This window comes from Eptesicus fuscus, chromosome 9, assembly GCF_027574615.1.
Source record: "Eptesicus fuscus isolate TK198812 chromosome 9, DD_ASM_mEF_20220401, whole genome shotgun sequence".
NCBI lineage: Eukaryota > Metazoa > Chordata > Mammalia > Chiroptera > Vespertilionidae > Eptesicus > Eptesicus fuscus.
In genome coordinates this window covers 26,650,351-26,672,764 of record NC_072481.1, presented here as the reverse complement: position 1 = coordinate 26,672,764, position 22,414 = coordinate 26,650,351, and the positions used below count along the sequence as shown (strand labels likewise).

At 39.4% G+C, this 22,414-nt stretch overlaps 1 protein-coding gene across 4 annotated transcripts in view; it reads left to right on the top strand.

The window, feature by feature from the left end:
- The window catches only part of MAST2 (microtubule associated serine/threonine kinase 2), a 171,208-nt gene that overhangs the window by 35,401 nt on the left and 113,393 nt on the right, over positions 1 to 22,414 (top strand). For all 4 annotated transcript variants that reach the window (XM_054720570.1, XM_054720569.1, XM_054720568.1 and 1 more), the window contains exon 3: positions 2,205 to 2,347. In XM_054720570.1, coding sequence (XP_054576545.1) covers positions 2,205 to 2,347 — 143 coding nt within the window. The remainder of the gene's footprint in view (positions 1 to 2,204; positions 2,348 to 22,414) is intronic.

Below are 22,414 nucleotides of genomic sequence, written 5' to 3'. Positions count from 1 at the left end.
GAATGAAGTAAATGGAGACTCCTTTTAAAGGCTAAAGAGTATGTCTGTATATGTTCTGTGCATGTAAAGAGCAAAAAGAATCCTCCTTGAGCTGTAAAAAGAGTGGCTAAGATGCTGATGGCCTGAAATAAGGTATTTGACATTTGTAATAGGTGTAAAGACACTAGAAGTAAAAAGACATACATTTTGCTAGTCCCTGAATGATGTTAGTCTGAATGAGGTTGATGACTGAAGAAGACAAGTAGATATTTATGAGAATTAGTTGGAAAGACTTAGGGGCACTATACATGAGAGCCCTAAACCAGCCACTAGCTTTGAAGACAGATTCATTGAACACCACAATAGTTCCTGGACCCATTAATTGTGTGACCTTGCGTAAATAACAGCATGTACCTTGTTGGGCTGTTATCAGTAGTCTATACTGCTGCATGTTCTGAAGTATATTTGCATAAATATCCAGGTTGTTTACCTTTGTGTGAATTACTAGGCACTGAGCCTCCTTTTAAATCACCCTTTGAAGCAGAGGCTATAGGAAAAAGGAAAAGTCCTTAATCATTACTTTCTTCTGTTTCCCTCCCTCAAAACCCACTTACATATATTCCATTATACACCAAGTGGCCAGATTATTATGATCTCTGAACGCATAATAATCTGGCCACTCTGTGTGTGTGTGTGTGTGTGTGTGTGTGTGTGTGTGTGTGTGTATTAGAGGCCCAGTGCATGAATTCGTGCATGGGTGGGGTCCGGCCAGCTTGGCCAGGGGAGGGGACATGGGCGCTTGGCCGTCCTGCCTGCTGGTCGAACTCCTGGTCAAGGGGACAATTTGCATATTAGCCTTTTATTATATAAGATATACACTGAGTGGCCAGATTATTATGCGTTCAGAGATCATAATAATCTGACCACTCAGTGTATTTCAACATACATTTAACAATGATTTAAAATATATACAAACTTTTATTTTAAAAAATGGCATCATATGCTACATACTTTCTGCATTTTTCACTAAACAGGAACTATTGAGCATTTCTCTCTTAATTAAATGTTGAGCTGCCTCATTATATTTACTGGGTTTAGTATTTTATTATGTGGAAATATTATAATTTCTTTAACTTGTAATGAACACTTATTTCTAATATTATTTTGGTGAGAATCACTAAGATGAACACCCTGGTCTGTATATATATTTTTTCTTTATACTACATTTCTACAAGTGGAATGCTGGGGCCAAACATATTCAAATCAACATTTTTATAAGTTTTGCTAAATTGCTCTCTAAATAACTTGTCAGTTTGGTTTGCATTAAAAGAGTATGTAGTAGAAAAACCAAAACCAGACCTTCTTTTGCTTATATCTTTATTATAGTGGTTATTTCCATTACGAATAGAATTTTGCCAGGAAGAGGAAGTATTTCCAAGTGAATTGGGTGATCAAGATAAAGCCAGGTGAAAGTGCAGGGCATAAATTGAAGGTTAGTGAGGGAATGGGCATGGAACACCTGAAGGAGATAAGGCCAGGAAGTAAATCGATTTATGGAGGATCCTTTTAGTATTTTTAAAAGTTTGTCTTAATTCTTTAAATAGTAGGCAGTCTTAGACATTTTTAAGGAAGGGAATGACAGGACCACATTTGTTTTGGTTAGATCACTACCAGCAACGTGAAGAATGGTGTGGAGGAAGGGATTGAAATGAGACTTGTATCTCAATTAGAAAATCATTGCAATTCTAGATACTTAGTCTTTATTAAGTGACTTTCTTGTAGTCTTTCAATGGGATTAAGGTAGTCAGTCCTGGCTGAACACATGGAGTCTTGAAAGAGCAGTATAGATTCAGTGTTTGTCTTCTGGAAACCTAAGGGCCAAACTAGAAGACTGACATGTTGCACTGAGTTGGTGAAAAACGAAACAGGATGGAAAAGAATGGAAAACTCCTAGCCTGCTAGGTCAGGTCTCAGGGTGAGGGGTAAGAGGTGGCATGGTGGTAGATATTACAGAGAATTTTAAATAGTTTAGTTAGTATTCCATTTGGAATTCTCACCACCACCAAGACGGTTGGAATTTTTAAAGGGCTACAGATTCTGAAATGGATATGGAGGAACTTGACTTTGTTTTGGATCAATACACTTTTATCCAGTTGATATCATTATATTTTTCATTAATTAATTAAAATAATTACAGGTATATTTTCTAAACCTTTTATTTGAAGGTAAGCAGCTGCTCCCCTTGTCCAGCAGTGTACATAGCAGTGTGGGACAGGCGACTTGGCAGTCTTCAGGAGAAGCATCAAACCTGGTTCGAATGAGGAATCAGTCCCTTGGACAGTCTGCACCTTCTCTTACCGCTGGTTTGGTAAGTGTTAGTAAAGCTGGTCCCTTGCTTTATGAATAAATCATTGATTGTCATTTGTCGTTGCCACATCTATTATTTTCCTTTTTAGGATTTGGGTAGTTTAATTTCTCAAAGTGAAGAATAGAAAAATAATGGAATTTAATTGAATATATTCTGACTGTTCTCTTGTACTGTCACTGATACTAATTATGTACTGAGAGTTATGAAAAAATTCAGTATGAAGTGAGGGGTCCCAGCCCCACACTAGGGTTCCCAGCGCCAGGAAGAGAGGTCTCCATAACTTTTGGCTGTAAAGGCTAGCAGGGATGGTTGCTGAGGGCTCCTGGAGTCCCCAGGTGTTCTTAAAGGGCTTGTACATGGACTTAACTTGGACTCACTCCCTCTGAGCTCCAGTGGTGGGGCAGTAGCTCAGAAGGCACCAGAGACATACGGGAGGAACTGAATTGTCTGGCATCAGGTCAAGAGCTGGAGGGGCAGCTTTCTCCCTGACAGAAGTGCTGTCAGAGGCCACTGTTCCTTTTCTGAGACCTCCCCCCACAAAGCCAGTAGGCAGGAGCCATATCTGACTCTCCATTAGTCTGGCTATCATGGTTTGTCCCACTCTGGTGATTCTCAGAACCCCCACCCAATCCCACTTTTGGACCCACCCAAGCTGTTTCCAGTGACTTTTCCATACGAACAACCTGCCTTGGCTCATGCTTCACACTTACCTAAAATTTCTCTAGCAAGCAGCATATGGTTTCAGTGTGCCTCATATGTTTCTCTAAGTGACCCCAGGCCCAGGACAAACTGCAGCTGGCCTTGGTTTGTAGCTTGGCCTCTTCTGGGCACCTCCCAGCCTAGCACAAATAGCAGCTATATGCAGATCGCTTTGTAGCTCATGCCAGGTGGCCCCAGGTAGAACATAGGTGGTGGCTGAAACCTGCCTGCACCTCCAGGAGGCCCAGAACTAGTGCATCAGGTGGACAGCTTCATACCACATAGAAGCACCCCCAACCACCTCCACAAACAACACACTCAAGCGGCAAACTCAGTGGGCACCGGAGCCCCACTGAAGTAAGTCCTGCTCCGTGGACTGGGCCCCTCCACAGTGGTTGCAGTCAGTCCTCACAGCCCATCAGCCTGGGGGTAAATTCCTCCCATTGATGTGCCAACAGCAATCAAGGGTCAACTACAACAGAAGGTTATGCACAGCCCACACATCAGGGGTAAGGGACACACACACTTGGAGTGCTCAGCTCGGGTGAACTGGGAGACCATGCCACTGGACCTACAGGATACTTAATACATTAGGCCACTCTACCAGGCCTGGGAGACATAGCAGTTCTACCTAATATATAGAAACAAACACAGGAGGCTGCCAAAATGAGGAGACAAACATTTCTCAAATGGAAGAAGAGAACAAAACTCCAGAAAAAAAGAACTGAACAAAACTCTGGAAAAAAAGAACTAAACAAAATGGAGACAATCTACTAGATGCAAAGTTCAAGACACTGGTTATAAGTACGCTCAATGGACTTTATGGAAAGTAGATGAACTTAGTGAGAACTTCAACAAGAGATAGGAAACATAAAACAGAATCTATACTAATAAAAGCATAATACGCTAATTAGACCAAACGACCTTCCGAATGTCATTCTGGACAAAGCTGTGGTGGTGGAGGCCGAGGCAGAGGCAGTTAGGGGCGATCAGGCAGGCAGTGGAGCAGTTAGGGGCGATCAGGCAGCAGGCAGAGGTGGTTAGGGTAGGCAGAGGTGGTTAGGGGCAACAAGGCAGGCAGGCAGGCAGGCAGAGGGGTAGGGGCGATCAGGCAGGCAGGCAGACAACCGTTTAGGAGCCAGTGGTCCTGGATTGTGAGAGGGATATTCGACTGCCAGTTTAGGCCCAGTCGGACATCCCTGAGGTGTCCTGGATTGGAGAGGGTGCAGGCCAGGCTGAGGGATACCCCCCCATCCCGTGCATGAATTTTGTGCACTGGGCCTCTAGTTAGAAAATAAAAAAAGAACTAGTCAGAAATGAAGAATACATTGGAGTAGATGAAGCAAAGGATCAAATTAGATATTTGGAAGATAGGGAAGTAGAAAATATCCAATCAGAACAAAAAAATCCAAAAAAAATGAGGGTAGTATAAGGTGCCCTGGGACTTTAAGCATGCCAACATTTGCATCATGGGGGTGCTGGAAAGAGAAGAGAGAAAGCAAGAAATTGAAAATCTATTTGAAAAAGTAATGACAGAAAACTTCCTTAACCTAGTGAAGGAAATAGGCATACAAGTTCAGGAAGCACAGAGTCCCAAGCAAGATGAACCCAAAGAGGTCCATACCAAGACACATCATAATTAAAATGGCAAAGGTTAAAGACAAAGAATCTTAAAAGCATCAAGAGAAAAGCAGTTAGTTACCTAGAAGGGAGCTCCCATAAAACTGTCAGCTGATTTCTGAACAGAAACTTTGCAGTTCAGAAGGGATTGGCAAGAAATATTCAGTGATGAAAAGGAAGGACCAAGATCACCCAATAAAGCTATCATTTAGAATTGAAGGACATGAGCTTCCTAGATAAGAAAAAGCTAAAGGAGTACATTACCACCAAACCAGTATTACATGAAATATTAAAGGGTCTTCTTTAAGAAGAAGGAAAAAGAAAAAATACTAACAATAAAATGGCAATAAATACATATCTATCAACAATTGAATGAACAAAATAAACTGACAAGCAAAACAGAAACAGATTCATGGATACAGAAAATATTTTGGCCTGGCCAGTGTGGGTCAGTGGTTGAGCTTCGACCCATGAACCAGGAGGTCATGGTTCAATTCCTGGTCAGGGCACATGCCTGGGTTGTGGGCTTGATCCCAGTAGGGGGCATGCAAGTGGCAGCTGATTAATGATTCTTACTCATTGATGTTTTTATCTTTCTCCCTCTCCCTTCTTTCTGAAATTAATAAAAACATATTAAAGAAAAAGAAAATATTTTGACAGTTGCCAGATGGGAGGAGTGTTGGCAGGGATGAGTGAAAAGGTGAAAGGATTAAGAAGTACAAATTGGTAGTTACAGACTAGTCATAGTTACAATAGTAAAGTACAGTATAGAGAGTATAGTCAATATTGTAATAACTATGTATGGTGTCAGATCATCATGAGATTTATTGGGATGATCACGTAGTAAGTTATATAATATCTAATCACTGGGTTGTATGCCTGAAACTAATATAATATTGTATGTCAACTATAATTGAAAAATAAAAATAATTTAAAGTAAAACAAATAATTATGTTGTTTGTCCTTTTGTTATTGAGTTGTAAGAGTTATTTATTCTTGATACTAGACCCTTATCAGACCTATGATTTAAGGTTATTTTTCATTCTGTATATCTTTTCACTTTCATTATAATGTCCTTTGATACATAAAATTTTTGAAGTCAAATTTATCTTTTTTTTCCTTTTGTTGCTTGTGCTTTTGGTCTCATATCTAAGAATTCATTGCCAGATAACAGGTCAGGAAGATTTATCCCTATGCTATCTATTATGAGTTTTATGGTTTTAGTTCATATATTTACTTCACTGATCCATTTAAAATGAACTTTTGTATAAATAGGGAGGGTGTCCAAATTAATTCTTTTGCATGTTGTTATCCATTTGTTAGATATTCTTAGAAACAGACATCTGGAGTAAAGGAGGTCAGTTTTAGAACTATAGATAGGGATTTGGAAGCTGTGAAATAAGTCATCATGCAAGAAAATGCAGAGAATGAAAAGGAATATAGGGAAACATGAACAATTTATATGTGAAAGGGCAAATAGTATAAGATAGTGAAGTATTCAACTTAATAAGAATTTTAGGAGTTTAGGTTAAGTGCACTCACTGCCTATTAACTTGAGAATTGTTGTACTTTCCATTTTCTTTTTTATAAGAGGAACATGTTTCTAATGCCACCTAGTGTCATTTCAAAGGTATAAGAGTAATATTTCATAAGAGATTTTAAAATAAAAAGTTGGGAGAGTTTCATGAGATTGAACAGACTATTAGCAGCCTAGTTGCTTATTCTCAAGAGAATTCTTAAGAGAGAAGCAAAAGAACAGACTAATTATTTTGCCTGAACAAATTGGAGCTGAATTTTAGATTGTTAAACATTTTAATTATATCTTCTGTGATAATTTGTAAAGAATCTAAGGTGTACTGCCTTAAAAAATAGTGGCTTTGGTATTTTAAAAAGGCACTTAAAATTATTTTTTAAAATATAAATCAGTTTACTGAGACTATTGAAAGACATCTTACTAAATTTATTTAGGGTTTGGAATACATGACAGAAAGTTTATGCAAGCTTTGCACAAAGTTTTTTTTTTTTTTTTTAATGAATCTTTATTGTTCAGATTACAATTGTTTCTCCTTTTTCCCCACATATCTCCCCACCACCCAGTTCCCACCCCCCTCTTCCCTTATCTCCCCCCTCCCCCCCACTGTCCTTATCCATAGGTGTATGATTTTTGTCCAGTCTCTTCCCATACTCCCCACACAGACACCCCTTTCCCCCTGAGAATTATCAATCCACTCCCATTCTAGGCCTCTGATTCTATTAAGTTCACCAGTTTATTCTGTTCCTCAGATTTTTAATTCACTTGACTTTTAGATTCACTTGTTGATAGATATGTATTTGTTGTTCATAATTTTTATCTTTCTTCTTCTTTTTCCTCTTTTTAAAGAATACCTTTCAGCATTTCATATAATGCTGGTTTGGTGGTGATGAACTCCTTTAGCTTTTTCTTATCTGTGAAGCTCTTTATCTGCCCTTCAATTCTGAATGATAACTTTGCTGGGTAGAGTAGTCTTGGTTGTAGGTTCCTGCTATTCATCACTTTGAATATTTCTTGCCACTCCCGTCTGGCCTGCATGGTTTCTGTTGAGAAATTAGCTGATAATCGTATGGGAGCTCCCTTGTAGGTAACTAACTGTTTTTCTCTTGCTGCTTGTAAGATTCTCTCTTTGTCTTTTGCTCTTGGCATTTTAATTATGATGTGTCTTGGTGTGGTCCTCTTTGGATTCCTTTTGTTTGGGGTTCTGTGCGCTTCCTGGACTTGTAAGTCTATTTCTTTCATCAGGTGGGGGAAGTTTTCGTTCATTATTTCTTCAAATAGGTTTTCAGCATCTTGCTCTCTCTCTTCTTCTGGTACCCCCATAATTCTGATGTTGGTTCGCTTGAAGTTGTCCCAGAGGCTTCTTACACTATCTTCAACTTTCTGAATTCTCTTCTCTTCATGCTTCTCTGGAGGAGTGTCCTTGGCCTCTTTGTATTCCAAATCTTTGAGTTGATTCTTGCAATCCTCTAGTCTGCTTTTGGGTCTCTGTATAATATTTTTTATCTCAGTCAGTGTATGTTTAATTGCTAGTTGGTCCTCATGGAATTTATCGGCCTTTTCCATGAAATTCTTGAAAAACCTTATAACCGTGGTTTTGAACTCTATGTCCAGTCGCTTGTTCTCCTCCATTTCTTTGGTTTGGGATCTGTTTCCTTGCCTTCTCATTTTCGCTGCTTCCCTGAGTTGGTAGGGTAGCTTTGTGTACTAGGTGTCCTATTGGTTCAACGGGTCAGCCTCCCAGTTACTTGAGGTGGACACTCTTGGTGTACCCTTGTGTACTGTGTGTCCCCCAGCAGGAGCTACAGCAAGAGCTAGTTTTCTCCTCCTTTGCTTGGGCGGATTTGGAGCAGTCTGACTAGAGCTACAGTTAATTTGGTTGAGCTGTCACAGAACAGGCCATTTATATGCAAAAGCCGTTGTGTGGAGCCTGGGCGGGTTTGTAGAATGTGCGGGGCGGGGCCTCAGGGCTGGGCGGGGTCTCAGGGCTTCACTAGGCTGGGGCGTGGCCAACGGCGATGGCTGCCGTCAGCCCTCTCTGCCTTTCCACGTTTCCAAGTCCCTGCGCCCCGCGCTCCAGCGCAGTAAACAATGATTGCTGGGCGCACCACTGCAAAAAAGTCACTCTCACTTTCCGACCCGATGGCCGAGAGTCCAGCTTCTCCCCGTAGGTGTCTGGGTCCCCCGAGTGTCCCCAGAAACTGGATTTCAGAGTGATCGGGAGCTTGTCTCCCTGCGGGTTGAAGAAAAGCCGCGCACCCAACCGCCCGCCGCTGGCCCGATTCGCGTGCCTCCGTACCTCAGCTTTTCAGCGTTTGTGCTCCTTTCTCTTCTTAGCTGTATATCTTCCACTCAGCCAGCTTTCCCGTGGTTCTGGGTGGTAGATGTTTTGTCTTTTAGTTGTATTTTTGAAATTGTTGTGTGAGGCAGCAGATTAGTTGTTTAACTATGCCGCCATCTTGGTTCCTCCTCAAGGTTATTTTTCCATTGATTTTTAGAGAGAGTCTGCACAAAGTTTTATATGTGTAAAAATGGTATTATTAAATCAGTAGTTAAAATTTATAACTAGATTTTCTGTTTTATAAATTTTGTACATGAAGTCTTTTAATTGAGCCTTTAATGTCATGTATTGCTATGCATAGGTTTATTTAACAATATTGAGGAAAGATTGAAACGTTCTGATATTGGTATATTCTGTCTTGAAACAGTCAAATTATTAGAGATATTAATAATTTCTCTAATAGGTAATAGCAACAGTTTACTATTAAGTTGGGATAGAAAATTAATATTTACTAGACACTACACCTAAGTTCTTTTGCATACATATATTCCTTATTTTCTCAGGAACTTTTTGAGGTAGTTGTAATTATCTTACTTTACAGGTGAGGAAATTTCAGGCTCGCAGGAATTTGTTCATTTGTTCGTTCATCTCACAAATATTTATGAAGTACCTCCTATATATCACCATTGTACTAGGTGCCTGGAATACAATAGTGAACAAAGCAAAGTTAAACACTTTGCTGTAAGTGAATGTTAGAGCAGGAATTCAAAACCAGGCAGGTCTGATTTTTTTTTTTTTAATCCTCACGCGAAGATATTTTTCCATTGATTTTTAGAGAGAGTGGAAGTGGCGGGGGGGGGGGGTGGGGGGTGGGGGGTGGGGAGAGACAGAGAGAAATATTGATGTGAGAGAAACACATCGATTCTTTGCCTCCTACCCGAACCCTGACCAGGACCCCAGGGTGGGGAGGAGCCTGCAATCAAGGTATGTGCCCTTGACCAGAATCAAAACCAGGACCCTTCAGTCTATAGGCTGATGCCCTATCCACTGAGTTAAAGCAGCTAGGACAGGTAGGTCTGATTTTGAAGTCTATTTTAAGAGTTGTACATAAGTGGAAAGAAAAGTCTTTGGCAGGTTGGGTTATTTGAATTGCAGTTTTTGGTTGGATTTATTGATAATTTTCTCAACTATTCAGATATTGAAGATTTTTATTAGGATTATATGTAGGGAGAGGTTTACTTGGTCCTGTCTTTCTTTCTACATTTTTTATTGTTGATAGTGTTACAGATCTCTTCCATTTTCACCCCTTCCCCCCTCTTCCCAGTCCCTACCCACCCACCCAAATCTTCACTACCCGATTGTCCATGTTCATGGGCTATGCATATTAGTATATAAGTTACATAATTCTTATTTCATAAAAATTTCTCTGCGAGTTGAAAGGAATTTCTATTCTGTAGAGTATGCAAATAAAAATGAAAATACATTTAATTTTAGTCCACATATTGGTCAGGTTCCTGGAAGGAAACAGAACAGACAAATTATGATCTTATATAATAAAAGGGTAATATGCAAATTGACCCTAATTGCAGAATGACCAGAACGACTGCTGGACCAGTCACTATGAGGTGCACTGACCACCTTTTGGTCCCTTTCCCTGGCTGGCAGGCTCTGATTGCCTCATGGCCACTCGCAGTGGGGGTGGAGCCGGTGAGCGGGTGGGAACAGCCGACCTCTTGGTCCCTTCCCCCGGCCATCAGGCACCTATCACCCGATGGCGAACGGGGAACCGGGGGTGGGTGGCAGCGGGGGGCAGGGCCGGCTGCAGACAGCTGGGGAAGATGGCCCTGATCACAGGCCAGGCCTAGGGACCATACCCATGCACGAATTTCATGCACCGGGCCTCTAGTCTTATAATAAAGGGATATGAGTAGAGTATAGTGAACTGACAATATACACATAGAGCCTTCTGCTTAATAGTAAACTGTTGCTATTACCTAGCGTTGGAGAAAGGATGAGGGCAGGAAGTAATGCTTGGAACTTGGGAGACAGAGGTGGCTGTGTATAGAGGACAACCTGACAATTGATATGACTTGTAGTAGTGGGATGTAGCCAGCCTAACATGACCCAGCAGGGACCAACCAAGGAGAATAAATTGTCCCTGACACTCTCCCTTACCCTCTTTTCTTTCTGTGATCTCCTGCTGGTGCTACTTATTGGTTGACCCCATCTGGACAGAAGAGGGCAGGGCGACCTGTGGATGTAGTTCATAATGATCCTGCAGTTTGAGGTACAGGGGATGATCTTGCGGGGGCAAGTGGATGATACCCTGTATATCTTACAACTTTTTAAAAATATTGAGCTTACATATATAGTTTTGACTATGAATTACTTTATGTTAAATCATATTGCAATTTTGGTCAAATCATTGCTAATTTTTTTCATAAATCTATTTTGAGATTGTCTTCATCCCAGAAACCATTTCTTGTAATTCAGAAATTCTATTATTCCACAGTTTTCTGGCTTAATAAAATAAATGTAAATATAGCATTTACTATAGCTTAATTTAAAATTTGTATATATAAATTATAAGTTAAAGTTCTTTTAGAAAATAAGGTAGAGAGCAAATAGTTATTTGTAAACTTTTTGTTTAATAATTCTGGTTTCAAGTGGTTTCGTGGTAGCAAGGTTTGTTTCTTGCAAAATTGTTCTCCCTGTTGCTGCTTTTAAGATTCTTTGTCTTTAACCTTTGCCATTTTAATTATGATATGTCTTGGTGTGTGCCTCTTTGGGACTCTCTGTGCTTCCTGGACTTGTGTCTTTTTTTCTTTCACCAAGTTAGGGAAGTTTTCAGTTATCATTTCTTTAAATAGATTCTTAATCCCATGCTTTCTTCTCTTTCTGGTATCCCTATGATTCAGATGTTGTTATAGTTGATATTGTCCCAGAAGTCTAAGCTAAATTCATTTTTTAAAATTCTTTTTTTCTTTTTGGTTGCTTGAATGTTTTCTGCTATCTTGTCTTCCAAATCTCTGACTTGATCCTCTGTTTCATCTAATCTGCTGTTAATTTCTTTTAGTGTACTTTTTAATTTCAGATATTATATTTTTTATTTCTGACTTTTTTTATGGTTGTGTCCTTTTTTATGCTTAGCATCTTTTTAAGTTCTCACTGAGTTCATCCATTCTTCCCCTAAGTTCCTTGAGCATTCTTATAACCATTTTTTTGAACTCTGTATCTGGACTTGCTTGCTTCCATTTCATTTAGTTCTTTTTTTTTTTTTTTTCTGGAGATTTCTCCTGTTCTTTTCTTTGGGGGCATGATATTTTGGCTGCTTCTCTGTGTTTGTTTCTGTGTATTAGGTAGGTCTGCTGTGCCTTGCAGTCTTGGTATAATGGCCTTATGTAGTAGGTGTCTTGTGCGGCTCAGTGGTGTAATCTCCCTGATCACCTGAGCTAGGTGCTCCAGGAATGTCCCTTGTGTGGGTTATGTGAACCCTTCTGTTGTAGTTGAGTCTTGATTGTTGTTGGCCCGTCCATGGGTGGGGTTGAGCCTTGGGCTGGTTGACTATGAAGATTGACCCTGACCACAGTGTAGGAGCTGCTGTGTTGGGGCTGACCCTATGCAGTGGAATTTACCCTAGCAACGTCTGGTGCCTGCTGAGATCTCCCTTTGGGTGTGTGCTTTTTGTGGAGCTAATTAGGTAGTGCCCTAATGTGGTCTGAATCCCACCACCAGGTATGTTGGTTCTGGGGCCTCTTGGAAGGGATTATGGTGCAGGTCAGTGTAAGATGCTGCCTGTGACCAGCCCTGGGCTACCTAGTTGGAACTATAAAGTGATCCACAGTTTGTGGCTGCCTCTGCTGAACCTGGGTGTGCATGGGAGGATCCAAGTTACTCACCAAGCCCGGCTTCCACCAGTATTGAGCCTGGGGCAGGTCAGCAAAAGGCTCAAGGCACTCCAAGATTTGCCTCCACCTGCCAGCTGCCTATTAGCTCGGCCACTGAAAGAGCCTCTGGTGTTATATGAGTTACACGAAGCAGGTTCTCAGTGAGTCATCAGGTAGGGTGATGGTATTCACCAGATTGATACAGATTCAAACTTGGCACCAGTGCTGGGTCTGAGGTCACTCAGCAAAAGTCTCAGGGTACACTGAGATTAGCCACCCCCTTTTCCCTGGGGCCTATGTACCTTTGCAATGGAGTGGGGTCTCAGTGAGTCATCAGGGTGAGACCAGTAGAGTTCATCAGGCTAAAACAGATTAAGATTTGGTTTTGTGGAGGGAGGGTTCTGCACAGTACCAGTGGCGCCAGTCAGGGCGTGTGGGGGGCAGGGAATGGACCTTGCCCTAGAGCCACTCCACTCAGTCTCTCCCTGTGTATCTCTGACACCCCCTGAGTCTGTCCCGATCTCCTTAAGAGCCTTCCAAGAAAGGGTAGGCAGTGAGCCCAGGCTGGCTGCAGCTAGCTGATTCCTCTGCAGGGTGCAAGTGTGGCAGCATGGGCCCCCAGGGAGTCGGGAAGGTAGAGCTAGTACATCTCCCCAGGCTGATGCTCTTTGGAGGAGAGTGCCGGACTAAGGAAAGATACTGTCTTTGGGTGGTGTGGGAAAAGGACTCAGCACAGGTACATTGACAGCTGTTCCTCTAGCCCTCTCCCAAATGCTGCACAAACCAGTCTCTCCCTGTATGACTCCAGTCTGCTCTGAGCTACTGTCCCTCCACAGGGGGCCAGGGTGAGTGCCTGTGAATGTGATTTTGTGCACTGGTCCTATAAAAGGGCACCTGGGTTTCTTGCAGTCTCTTGTCTCACCATGACAGTCGGAAACCCCACTGACCTTCACAGCCAGGTGTTTGTGGGCTCCTCTTCCCAGGGCTGGCAGCCCAGCATGGGGTTGAAACCCCTTGCTCCTCATCGGGTGGACGCCTGCAGTTGAGATATTCCCTCTGGATTTTCAACTGCTGTACATGTGTGCGGGACTAGCCCCTTTCCTTTCTTCGCCCTTTCTACTCGTCTCCACGTGGCTGCTTCTCTATGTCCTTATAAGACTTCTCTTCAGCTAGACTTCAGGTTGATTGTTCTATAATTTAGTTGTATTTCTGATTTGGGAGGAGGTGAGCATAACTTCTACCTACTCCCCCCTACCATCTTGGACTCTCTCTCTCTTATGTTTTCTTATAAACTTTTTATAGTTTTTAATTTTACGTTTAAATCTATGATTTATGTAGAGTTAATTTTTGTGAGGTGTAGGTTGGATTGCTTGCTTGCTTGATTGATTGATCTTACTGATGTCCAGTGCAGTTTATGAAAGGTCTGTCCTTTTTCTATTGATTTGCTTTTATACTTTTGTCAAAAAAAATGTGCATATTTGTATACATCTATTTCTAGGTTCTATATTGTTTCATTAATCTATAGGACTATTCTCAAAGTAAGTGTGTTTATGTCAACAAAAATTTTTGCTGGGATTTTGATAGGAGTTGCATTAGACCTATAGATAAGTTTTGGGGGAGAATTGGTATTTTTACTATTTTAGTCTTCTAACCCACTAATACAGTGTGTCTCTCCCATTTATTTAAACCTTTGTTTTCTTTAATCAGCATTTTGTAATTTTCAGCATGCATATTTTGAATATGTTTTGTCAGATTATACCAATCTTAGTCTCTTAGCCTTGGCAATTTATTTCAAGTGTAGCTAAAAATTAAGAGAGGTTACCTGAGGGGGGTGTGTGTGTGGGGGGGGAAGTGAGATGAAATCCTTTTTTTTTCTGATTGTAAGTGGTATTGTATTTTAGCTTTTAGTTTCTACATGTTCGTTTCTGGTATATAAGAATACTGTTGATTTTGTGCATTGGGCTTTTATCCTGTGAATTTGTCAAACTCATTTATTAGTTTAGGAGTTTTTTGTAGATTCTTTGAGATTTTCTACATGTCAACCATGTCATTTTCAAATCGGACAGTTTGTCTTCAATCTGTATGCCTTTTATATCTTTTTCTTACCCTATTCATCTGGCTAGGACTTAGTTATTTTAAACACTGAATTTTTATTCTGGTAGTGATTACTTCATGAACCTAATTTGGGACTAGCAATGCAATTGCACCCACTGTATTCCTTTACATGGTAAACAAACGAAGGTAGGCACAATGAGAAAATTAACTTTTGTTACAAAACTTAAATCCTGAAGGGGGCGTTTTCACCAGGCCTATCACAGTCACTGCATGTAACACTGCACACAGAGCAAAGCACTGAACTTGGAACCTCTACAACTCATGGTAGTTCATTGCCAGATAGTCTTATTAACACCAAATTAATGTATAGTAGAGAAGTTGATGAAATTGTTCTACTCATTCATTCTGGGACAAGAAAATCTCTATCTGTTCTGTTTAGAAAGCTGCATGTTCTAGCAGAAACGAGTTCAAGTTTCTACTATATAATTTCTGAGCAGGTTATATCCCCTGCTAAGAAATTGTATAGTAGGGCCCTCATTTGTCTAGTTATAAAATAAGGCATTTCAGCTAAATTATCACATCATTTATAAATCAAATTTATTCAATATGAACCATTAGGGTAATTTTTCTTATCAATCCATATGTCTAAACCCTTCCCTTTCTGGTTGCTGTATTTACTAACCACCTAATTATTCCTCCCCTTTTATGTTAGACTAGAGGCCTGGTGCACGAAATTCGTGCCCAGGAAGGGTCCCTAGGCCTGGCTGGCGATCAGGGCCGATCGGGGCTTTCCGGCTGACGGCTGGGGCCTTCCTTCATTCCTCACCCCCCCCCCTGGTGGTCAGTGCACGTCATAGCGAGTGATCAAACTACCAGTCGAACTCCTAAGGGGACACTTTGCATATTAGCCTTTTATATATATAGATAGATAATATCATCAGGCATAAATTTTCCTACTCCTCTCAACTCCTGCCATTATCTTTATTGTCTTTATTTTCAGCAACCAGATAACACTTCCATTAGAAACTTTTTTGTAAATTTTCCCATGTAATGAACAACTTTGACACTCCTTTAGCACTTTGTCATACTTTTCACATTGCATTATAATTACTTGTTTGCATTTGGCTTTCCCATTGAATTCAAACTCTTCTAGAATAGAATTATTAGTCTATGGGTAGTATTAATCTTGGTAATCTTTCCCCATGCCCATCTTATTGCTTGGCATAATAAATGATTCCTGAATTAGTAAATGAATGAAGAGTTTGAATTATGAATCACTGTTCTGAATAGTTTATGAGAATGTACCATGTATATTTCTATAAGGAGGAACAGATTAGAGGCTCACTTCTACTTCCTCTCTGCTGATAAATATATACACTGAGTGGCCAGATTATTATGATCTCTGAATGCATAATAATCTGGCCTCTCAGTGTGTGTGTGTGTGTGTGTGTGTGTGTGTGTGTGTGTGTATGAGGCCCGGTGCATGAATTTGTGCATGGGTGGGGTCTGGCCAGCCTGGCCAGGGGGAGGGGACCTGGGTGCTTGGCCGGCCTGCCTGCTGGTCGAACTCCTGGTTGAGGGGACAATTTGCATATTATCCTTTTATTATATAGGATATACACTGAGTGGCCAGATTATTATGCTTTCAGAGATCATAATATTATGCTTTCAGAGATCATAATAATCTGGCCACTCAGTGTATATGTTTTAGTTAGCTAATACAATCTATTCTGATAGAGAGGTTCTATAGCTTTAAAAGCTGTGACTTGCCCTAGCTGGTTTGGCTCAGTGGATAGAGCGTCAGCCTGTGGATTGAGGGGTCCAGGGTTCAATTTCAGTCAAGGGCACATTCCTGGGTTGCAGGCTCAATCTCCAGTAGGGGATGTGCAGGAGACAGCCGATAAATGATTTTCTCTCACCATTGATATTTCTATCTCTCTCTCCTTCTCCCTTCCTCTCTAAAATAAAAAATTAAAAAAAAAGCCTGTGACTTTGCAGATACTCATCTCGTGGATAGCACACCCTATGCAAATAAGCTGTCTGTTCAGGTCTTGTGTTTGTTTTCCTCATGGACATAATCCAGCTGTTAGTTGTTTAAAGCAGCAGATGGAAGGAGTCCATGGAGATGTGGATTTATTAGCTCTAACAATGAAAGACCACACTGGTTGTGTTAAGGATTAGAAGTTTTTTCACTGAATGAAAAGGAGGTGGATCCTGCTTTCTGTGCTATTTTCAGCAATGTGGCTACAGCTCTTGTGACTAAGTCAGCTGTAAGAATACCAGAAAAAGATTTTGTAAATAGACTTTCTTTTAAGTCCCAGACTGTTAGTGCAGCTGCCATAATTATATGAGGGACAGCTTTTCCTTGTTGTTGGATGCAGTCTGAACCCATTCTGTAGTTATTACTATATTTATTCCTGAGAGTGTATAATAGCCTGATTCAGGGTGCTTTATATTAACCTTTATTTCTCAAATTAGGAAATTTGGATTAATATCTCTTGAAATCCTTTGGTGAGTTCATAATTTATAATATGTCCTATAATTTGGAGAAAAACAACTGTGAATTGGTAGATAATGTGTTCCTAAAAATATAGTGTTGCCTTAGCTAAATTTTTTTTTATTGTGACTCATTAGAAAAAATCAACTTTCCTCACTTTCCTCCTGTGTTTTCTAGAATTCTGGTGATTACTATAGAATTGGAAAGTTTAAAACATTGCTTATGGAGCGTTTAAATGACAAAATCATGAGAGCTAATCTTTCACTCTGGAGCTCTAAAAAAAATGATTTTTAAGTTATAAATTAAGAGACTAGGAACATCTTTAAATTTGGCTGAAGACCTGCTTTGAAAATGGCAGCCAGTGACCAAATAAATTGTTCTGAGATTATTAAAGCCAGGGTAAAACTAGACTTTTTCATGCTGTGTCCTTTTAGAAGTCTGACGGAATGGGGAGCTTTTCCTGTGACAGTACTGTCAGCAATGAATAGATGAATGAATTTGTCCATGCTCAGAGCTCACCACATATGTACTAGCCCCCTCCAGACATAAAGGAGCAGTGGAACCGACTTCAGCAATGATCTAAGCTTCTGAAGAAAGAGGCTTTCGTGACTGTCCAAGAAGTAAAGAACAGTGTATCTAGAGATAAAGAAACAAAAGAGCCTGTGACAGTATCGAAAGAATCTGACATTTGCTTTGTCTGTACAAAGGATGAAAGGAATTTTGCCGACTGAGTCAAAACAATAACTGGTTTTATGGCAGCTAAGTCGAAAACACAGGCATCAGGATAATATGTTTTTCTTTGTATTTCTGAAGAATTGTTATCTTTTTTAAAACATGTGGAGTGGTTTTGTTTTTAGAAGGGAAAACGTGACATGGATTTTATAAGCTTAATAGCTGTAGGTGGAGACTGTTGTTTGTTAAACCTTTTTAATAAGCAGTGAAGTTAGGATATCAAAGATTGGAATTTTTTTTGAACCTTTGTCATTTTCTTGGTACTTCAGATATTTTCAACCAAAGGGGTATGCATGGAAAAGAAAAGAAATATTTTCCCCAGTTTTGGTGGTGATTCAGATGAGATCTGTCTGTACTGCTGTGAAGAAAGACGTGGCATTGATGTGAGGCAGTGATTATCTACTCATGCTGGACTGAGAGAGAACTGGTTTAGTGGAGCCGTAGTTAGTGGGCGCAGCATGGAGAATGGGATTGATTGCCTCATCACCCAGCGGTAAGCAAGTAGGCACTACTAGTTGACTGTCTGGGGAGTGGCTTTTATCGTCTGATACCTATTATGGATGATTCCAGTATTCTACGAAGGAGAGGGTTACAGGTGAGTAACAGAGAGTCTTTTTACTGATCTCCTTCCTCTGAGTGTCTTTTAAAAATGTACTGAACAGATTGCTTCAATTTAATTTAATTTATTTAAAGCAGGGTAGTATGCCAGTAAGTTCTTCTTTATGCCATTATGTATAGTTATAATTATAAAAATTGTTTCTACTTTGATAGAAAAACATTGCTGCTGGGCTGACTGACATTATATTATGTGAATGGAACAATTAAATAAGACTATGCTGAATGCAACCCTAATTTTGGATAGCAGACAGTACTACTGGCAGATTGTTTACAGTAAACATTCTGTTTCTGACCACTGTACCTGTCTCTTCCCTTTGCCCCTCTTAAGGAAGTGACATATATGTGTAATATATGTTTGGCTCTACACATAGTTTTAAGAACTTTTCTAAATTATCACTGCATACATACATACAATGTAGCCATAAATAAAAGCCATATATCTGACACTTGCTTTGGAAGCCTTTTTCTCCTTAAGTCTTGTGAAATTTGTCACAGGAAGAGGCAAGTAAGATGAAGGGGGAAATAAAGAGGATGATAGACAACTTCAATTGAGTTTTAATGAATGCCCTTAGCACTAAGAAAATACATACCACAATTCTTTTAAATTTGATCAGTAATTTTTTCATACTTTGTAAAGTAGATCATCCCATTTTAGTCTTAATAGGAATAAGCAAGCTTTATTTAGTCCATCATTGACTGTTTTAAGGATTGATATAATAAAGCTTTCAGTATAAAATAATCCCCCTGGTAAAGATCTCATTATGAAATGTAGCTATTTCTTTTGTTTTAATTTTGTTTGTTTGACATTTGTAAAGTACTTTTTTTTGTGTATGCAAAGCACCGAGGGTCTTTTTAATTATCATGCATTAACATTGTTTTGGTTTCTTTAAAGTGCTCAAAAAGAAAATGTATAGGATTGGTAAAATTTAATCAAATTATTATATTTGTAGTTATTATTGTTATTATTTGTGCTTCTTATTAATGGCATTGTGACCATTCAAAGCCCACTGAGAACACTCACTGAATTTCAGCAGTTGTTCAGTAAGACCAGGCTTTAAAAATTAATGCCTTATTTTAATTTCTTACGTTAGTACAGTTGGTTCAATTAGATGTGTCACTTGATTTCTTGGGGGTATTTTGAGAAATAATTATAAAGCACTCAGAAGACCTCTAATAAATAGTGATGTATGTTCAAGTAGCTGTTAAAAATGGCTGGCTTTTTAAGCACATTTAATGCATTGCCTATTTATATCTTTATTTCTCTTTAGATGCCAGGATTCAGAAAGGGAATCCTATTTGTTGAATGGGAATTGTGCCTGTTTTGTGTTGTCAGTTATTTTTCTCCCATGTACTGAGTCAGTCTCCAATATCTGCTACCTGTTTACTGATGCCCTTCTTCTGAGTCTTCATTTCTATACTAGAGGCCTGGTGCATGAATTTGTGCATGGGGCCCATCTGCTGGCGGGTGTGGGGAGGGGACGCGGGAGGTTAGCCGGCTGGCCTGTCCCCAATCGGGGTGGGGGTGGGGCAGTTGGGGGTGGGACTGGCCAGTGGGAGGGGCCATGGGTGGTTGGCGGGCCTGCCCTGCCCCCTGGTTGAATTCTGGTCGAAGGGACAATTTGTATATTACCCTTTTATTGTATAGGAGAATTACAGGAGTTCCAAATTGTGGATTACATAGCACTGGAGGGTATTTTTACTGCCTCCCTTTTTTTTTTCTTTATTACTTCAAAGTTTATTCTCCAGAAGACTGCATAGAACATTCTGAAATAGAAGTAATGCTTGAAAAACAGCAGTTTAGATTATTTGTTTTAAACAGATAACTTATAATGTAAAATTTTAAAAGTTAGTTTTAGATTTTTGTACATAAAAACACAAAAGCTAAAGTGTACTCAGTGATACAGGTAATCTACTGGGTAACCTCAGATTAGAAGATGAAAATCCAAATAAATGTTTGGGTCTCACTAACTGCTTTTTGGTGAGGTGGACTTCCTCATAGTTTTTCAGAAAGTCAGCTAAGAAACAACCTGCTTTGACCCTCCAGTTTTCTTTGCTAGGTTCCCTGGGAAGTGGCTGTATAGTATATAATGCATTTATTGTATTTTGTGTCCTACATCGCTAGGCTGTAGTTTTCATTTAATCATTATGACATTGATGATAAGTAGGTATTGTCTGGATTTTCAAGTACAGATAATTTTAAAGAAGGAACAGAAGATTGGTTCAGATTATAGTTCTGCCATATTCTAGCCATATAACCATGATCAGATTTTGAAAAACTCAATGCCTTCCCTTCTGTATTCCAATGTCATATTGAAAGTTGACTATAGAGGCAAGGGCTTCGGCAGGAAGACCAGTTATGAGACTGTTGTGGTCAAAAAGTCAAGAAGATCTAATGGATGGAGGGGGTGATAGCTTTCTGATTGGTCATTTTTTCCAGATATGTGAAGCTCAGCAACTTCCTCAGGGACAGACAACTTGTAAGTGGCTGGGCTAGGTGTATAGGTTAGGATACTCTGAACGAAAGTAACAGAAAACTCTTTGAGTATTTTAAATATATATATATATATATACACACACACACACATACATATATATATATATATATATATATATATATATATATACACACACACACACACACACACACACACACACACACGCACACGCATTAATATATATTTTTATTGATTTCAGTGAGGAAAGGAGAGGGAGAGAGAGAGAGAAACTTCAATGATGAGAGAGAATAATTGATTGGCTGCCTTCTGCATGCCCCATACTGGGGATGGAGCCCACAACTCAGACATGTGCCCTGACTGGGAATTTAACCATGACCTCCTGGTTCATAAATATTAAAGGAATGTATTGACTTACAAATATGGAAAGAGTTTAGATGGGTTTCAGAGTTGGGTAACCTAGTGTCTTTTGTTCAGCTTCTCTGCTCTGTGTATTAGCCTCATTCTTAAGCTGGCTTCCTACTTATTAGAAAAAAAGCTGTAGTGGTTTCAGCTTGCATGGTCACACACTAAGCATCTGGGAGATAATGTGTGAGCATCTTTCTTTTAAACTAGAGGAGCCTCCATTCTGTGTAGGAATTGACATTGTTTTACATGAAGAGCAGTTTAGGTTTGGGTCTTCCTTATGGTAAACATTAGTTCTCATCCTACTGCTACTTTTGGAGCCTCTCCAGTGAGAGATTTTTGAAGTTGAAGTTCTTTGTGAATAGATGAAGGCACTTTTATATTTGCCTTATTTCCCAATCAACTTTATGGGAGGTGATTTTATTTTAACTTTGAAAGGTCAAATACTAGCCACAATAAACAAATTAGTTCCATCATTTTCATGTTAAGTAAGTATCTGGCCATAAGGTAGATACAGTAATCAGTTTTCATTGTATGGAGAACCCAGTTTTCCAGGTTCTGAATTGAGAATATTTGTTATGCTCATAAAATTATTACTCTCAGGAGAATTGTGCAATGTTTCCTACCCCCTTTGTTAGCTTTGATGTTCAAAAATGAAAGTACTTAAAGTGCCATTGTTCAGGGGCACTTAGTTATTTTGGAGAACATATGACAACATAATGCATATTGGAAAACATTGTTGACAAAAATATATTGGATTTTAAATGTTTTTTAAACCTCACCTAAGATATGTTAATTGATCAATATCAGAAGTTTGTCTTCTTGTTAATTTTTCTAAAGCCCAACTATCCTTTTATTTCAACCTTTCCATGTCATTTTGTTTTTGGTATAGCTGTTGCAAATGGCATGCAGTATGTTGTATGTTTTTTCTGTATATATGGGTAAATGTTTCTATTTATACTTAAGATGATTACTGGTATAGTTGACCTTGTTTCTGCCATATTATTTCTTGCATTCCATGTCCTACATTTATATACCTTATTGCTTCTTTTTCTTCATTTTCTTTGCCATTTAAAAATACTGATAGAGCTTTTTTGATTTGTTTTCTTACTAGATTTTTCTGAGTTAGAACAAATTCAGATTTTAATCTCCTCCTGAACACCATAAGGAATCATTTCCTCTCATAACCCACTCCAAACTTAATGCTATTTTTGTCCAGTATTTTAACTTTTTCCTTTAAAAAATTCTATAAATTAGGTATTTCTGCTATTGTTATTATTTTATACAGT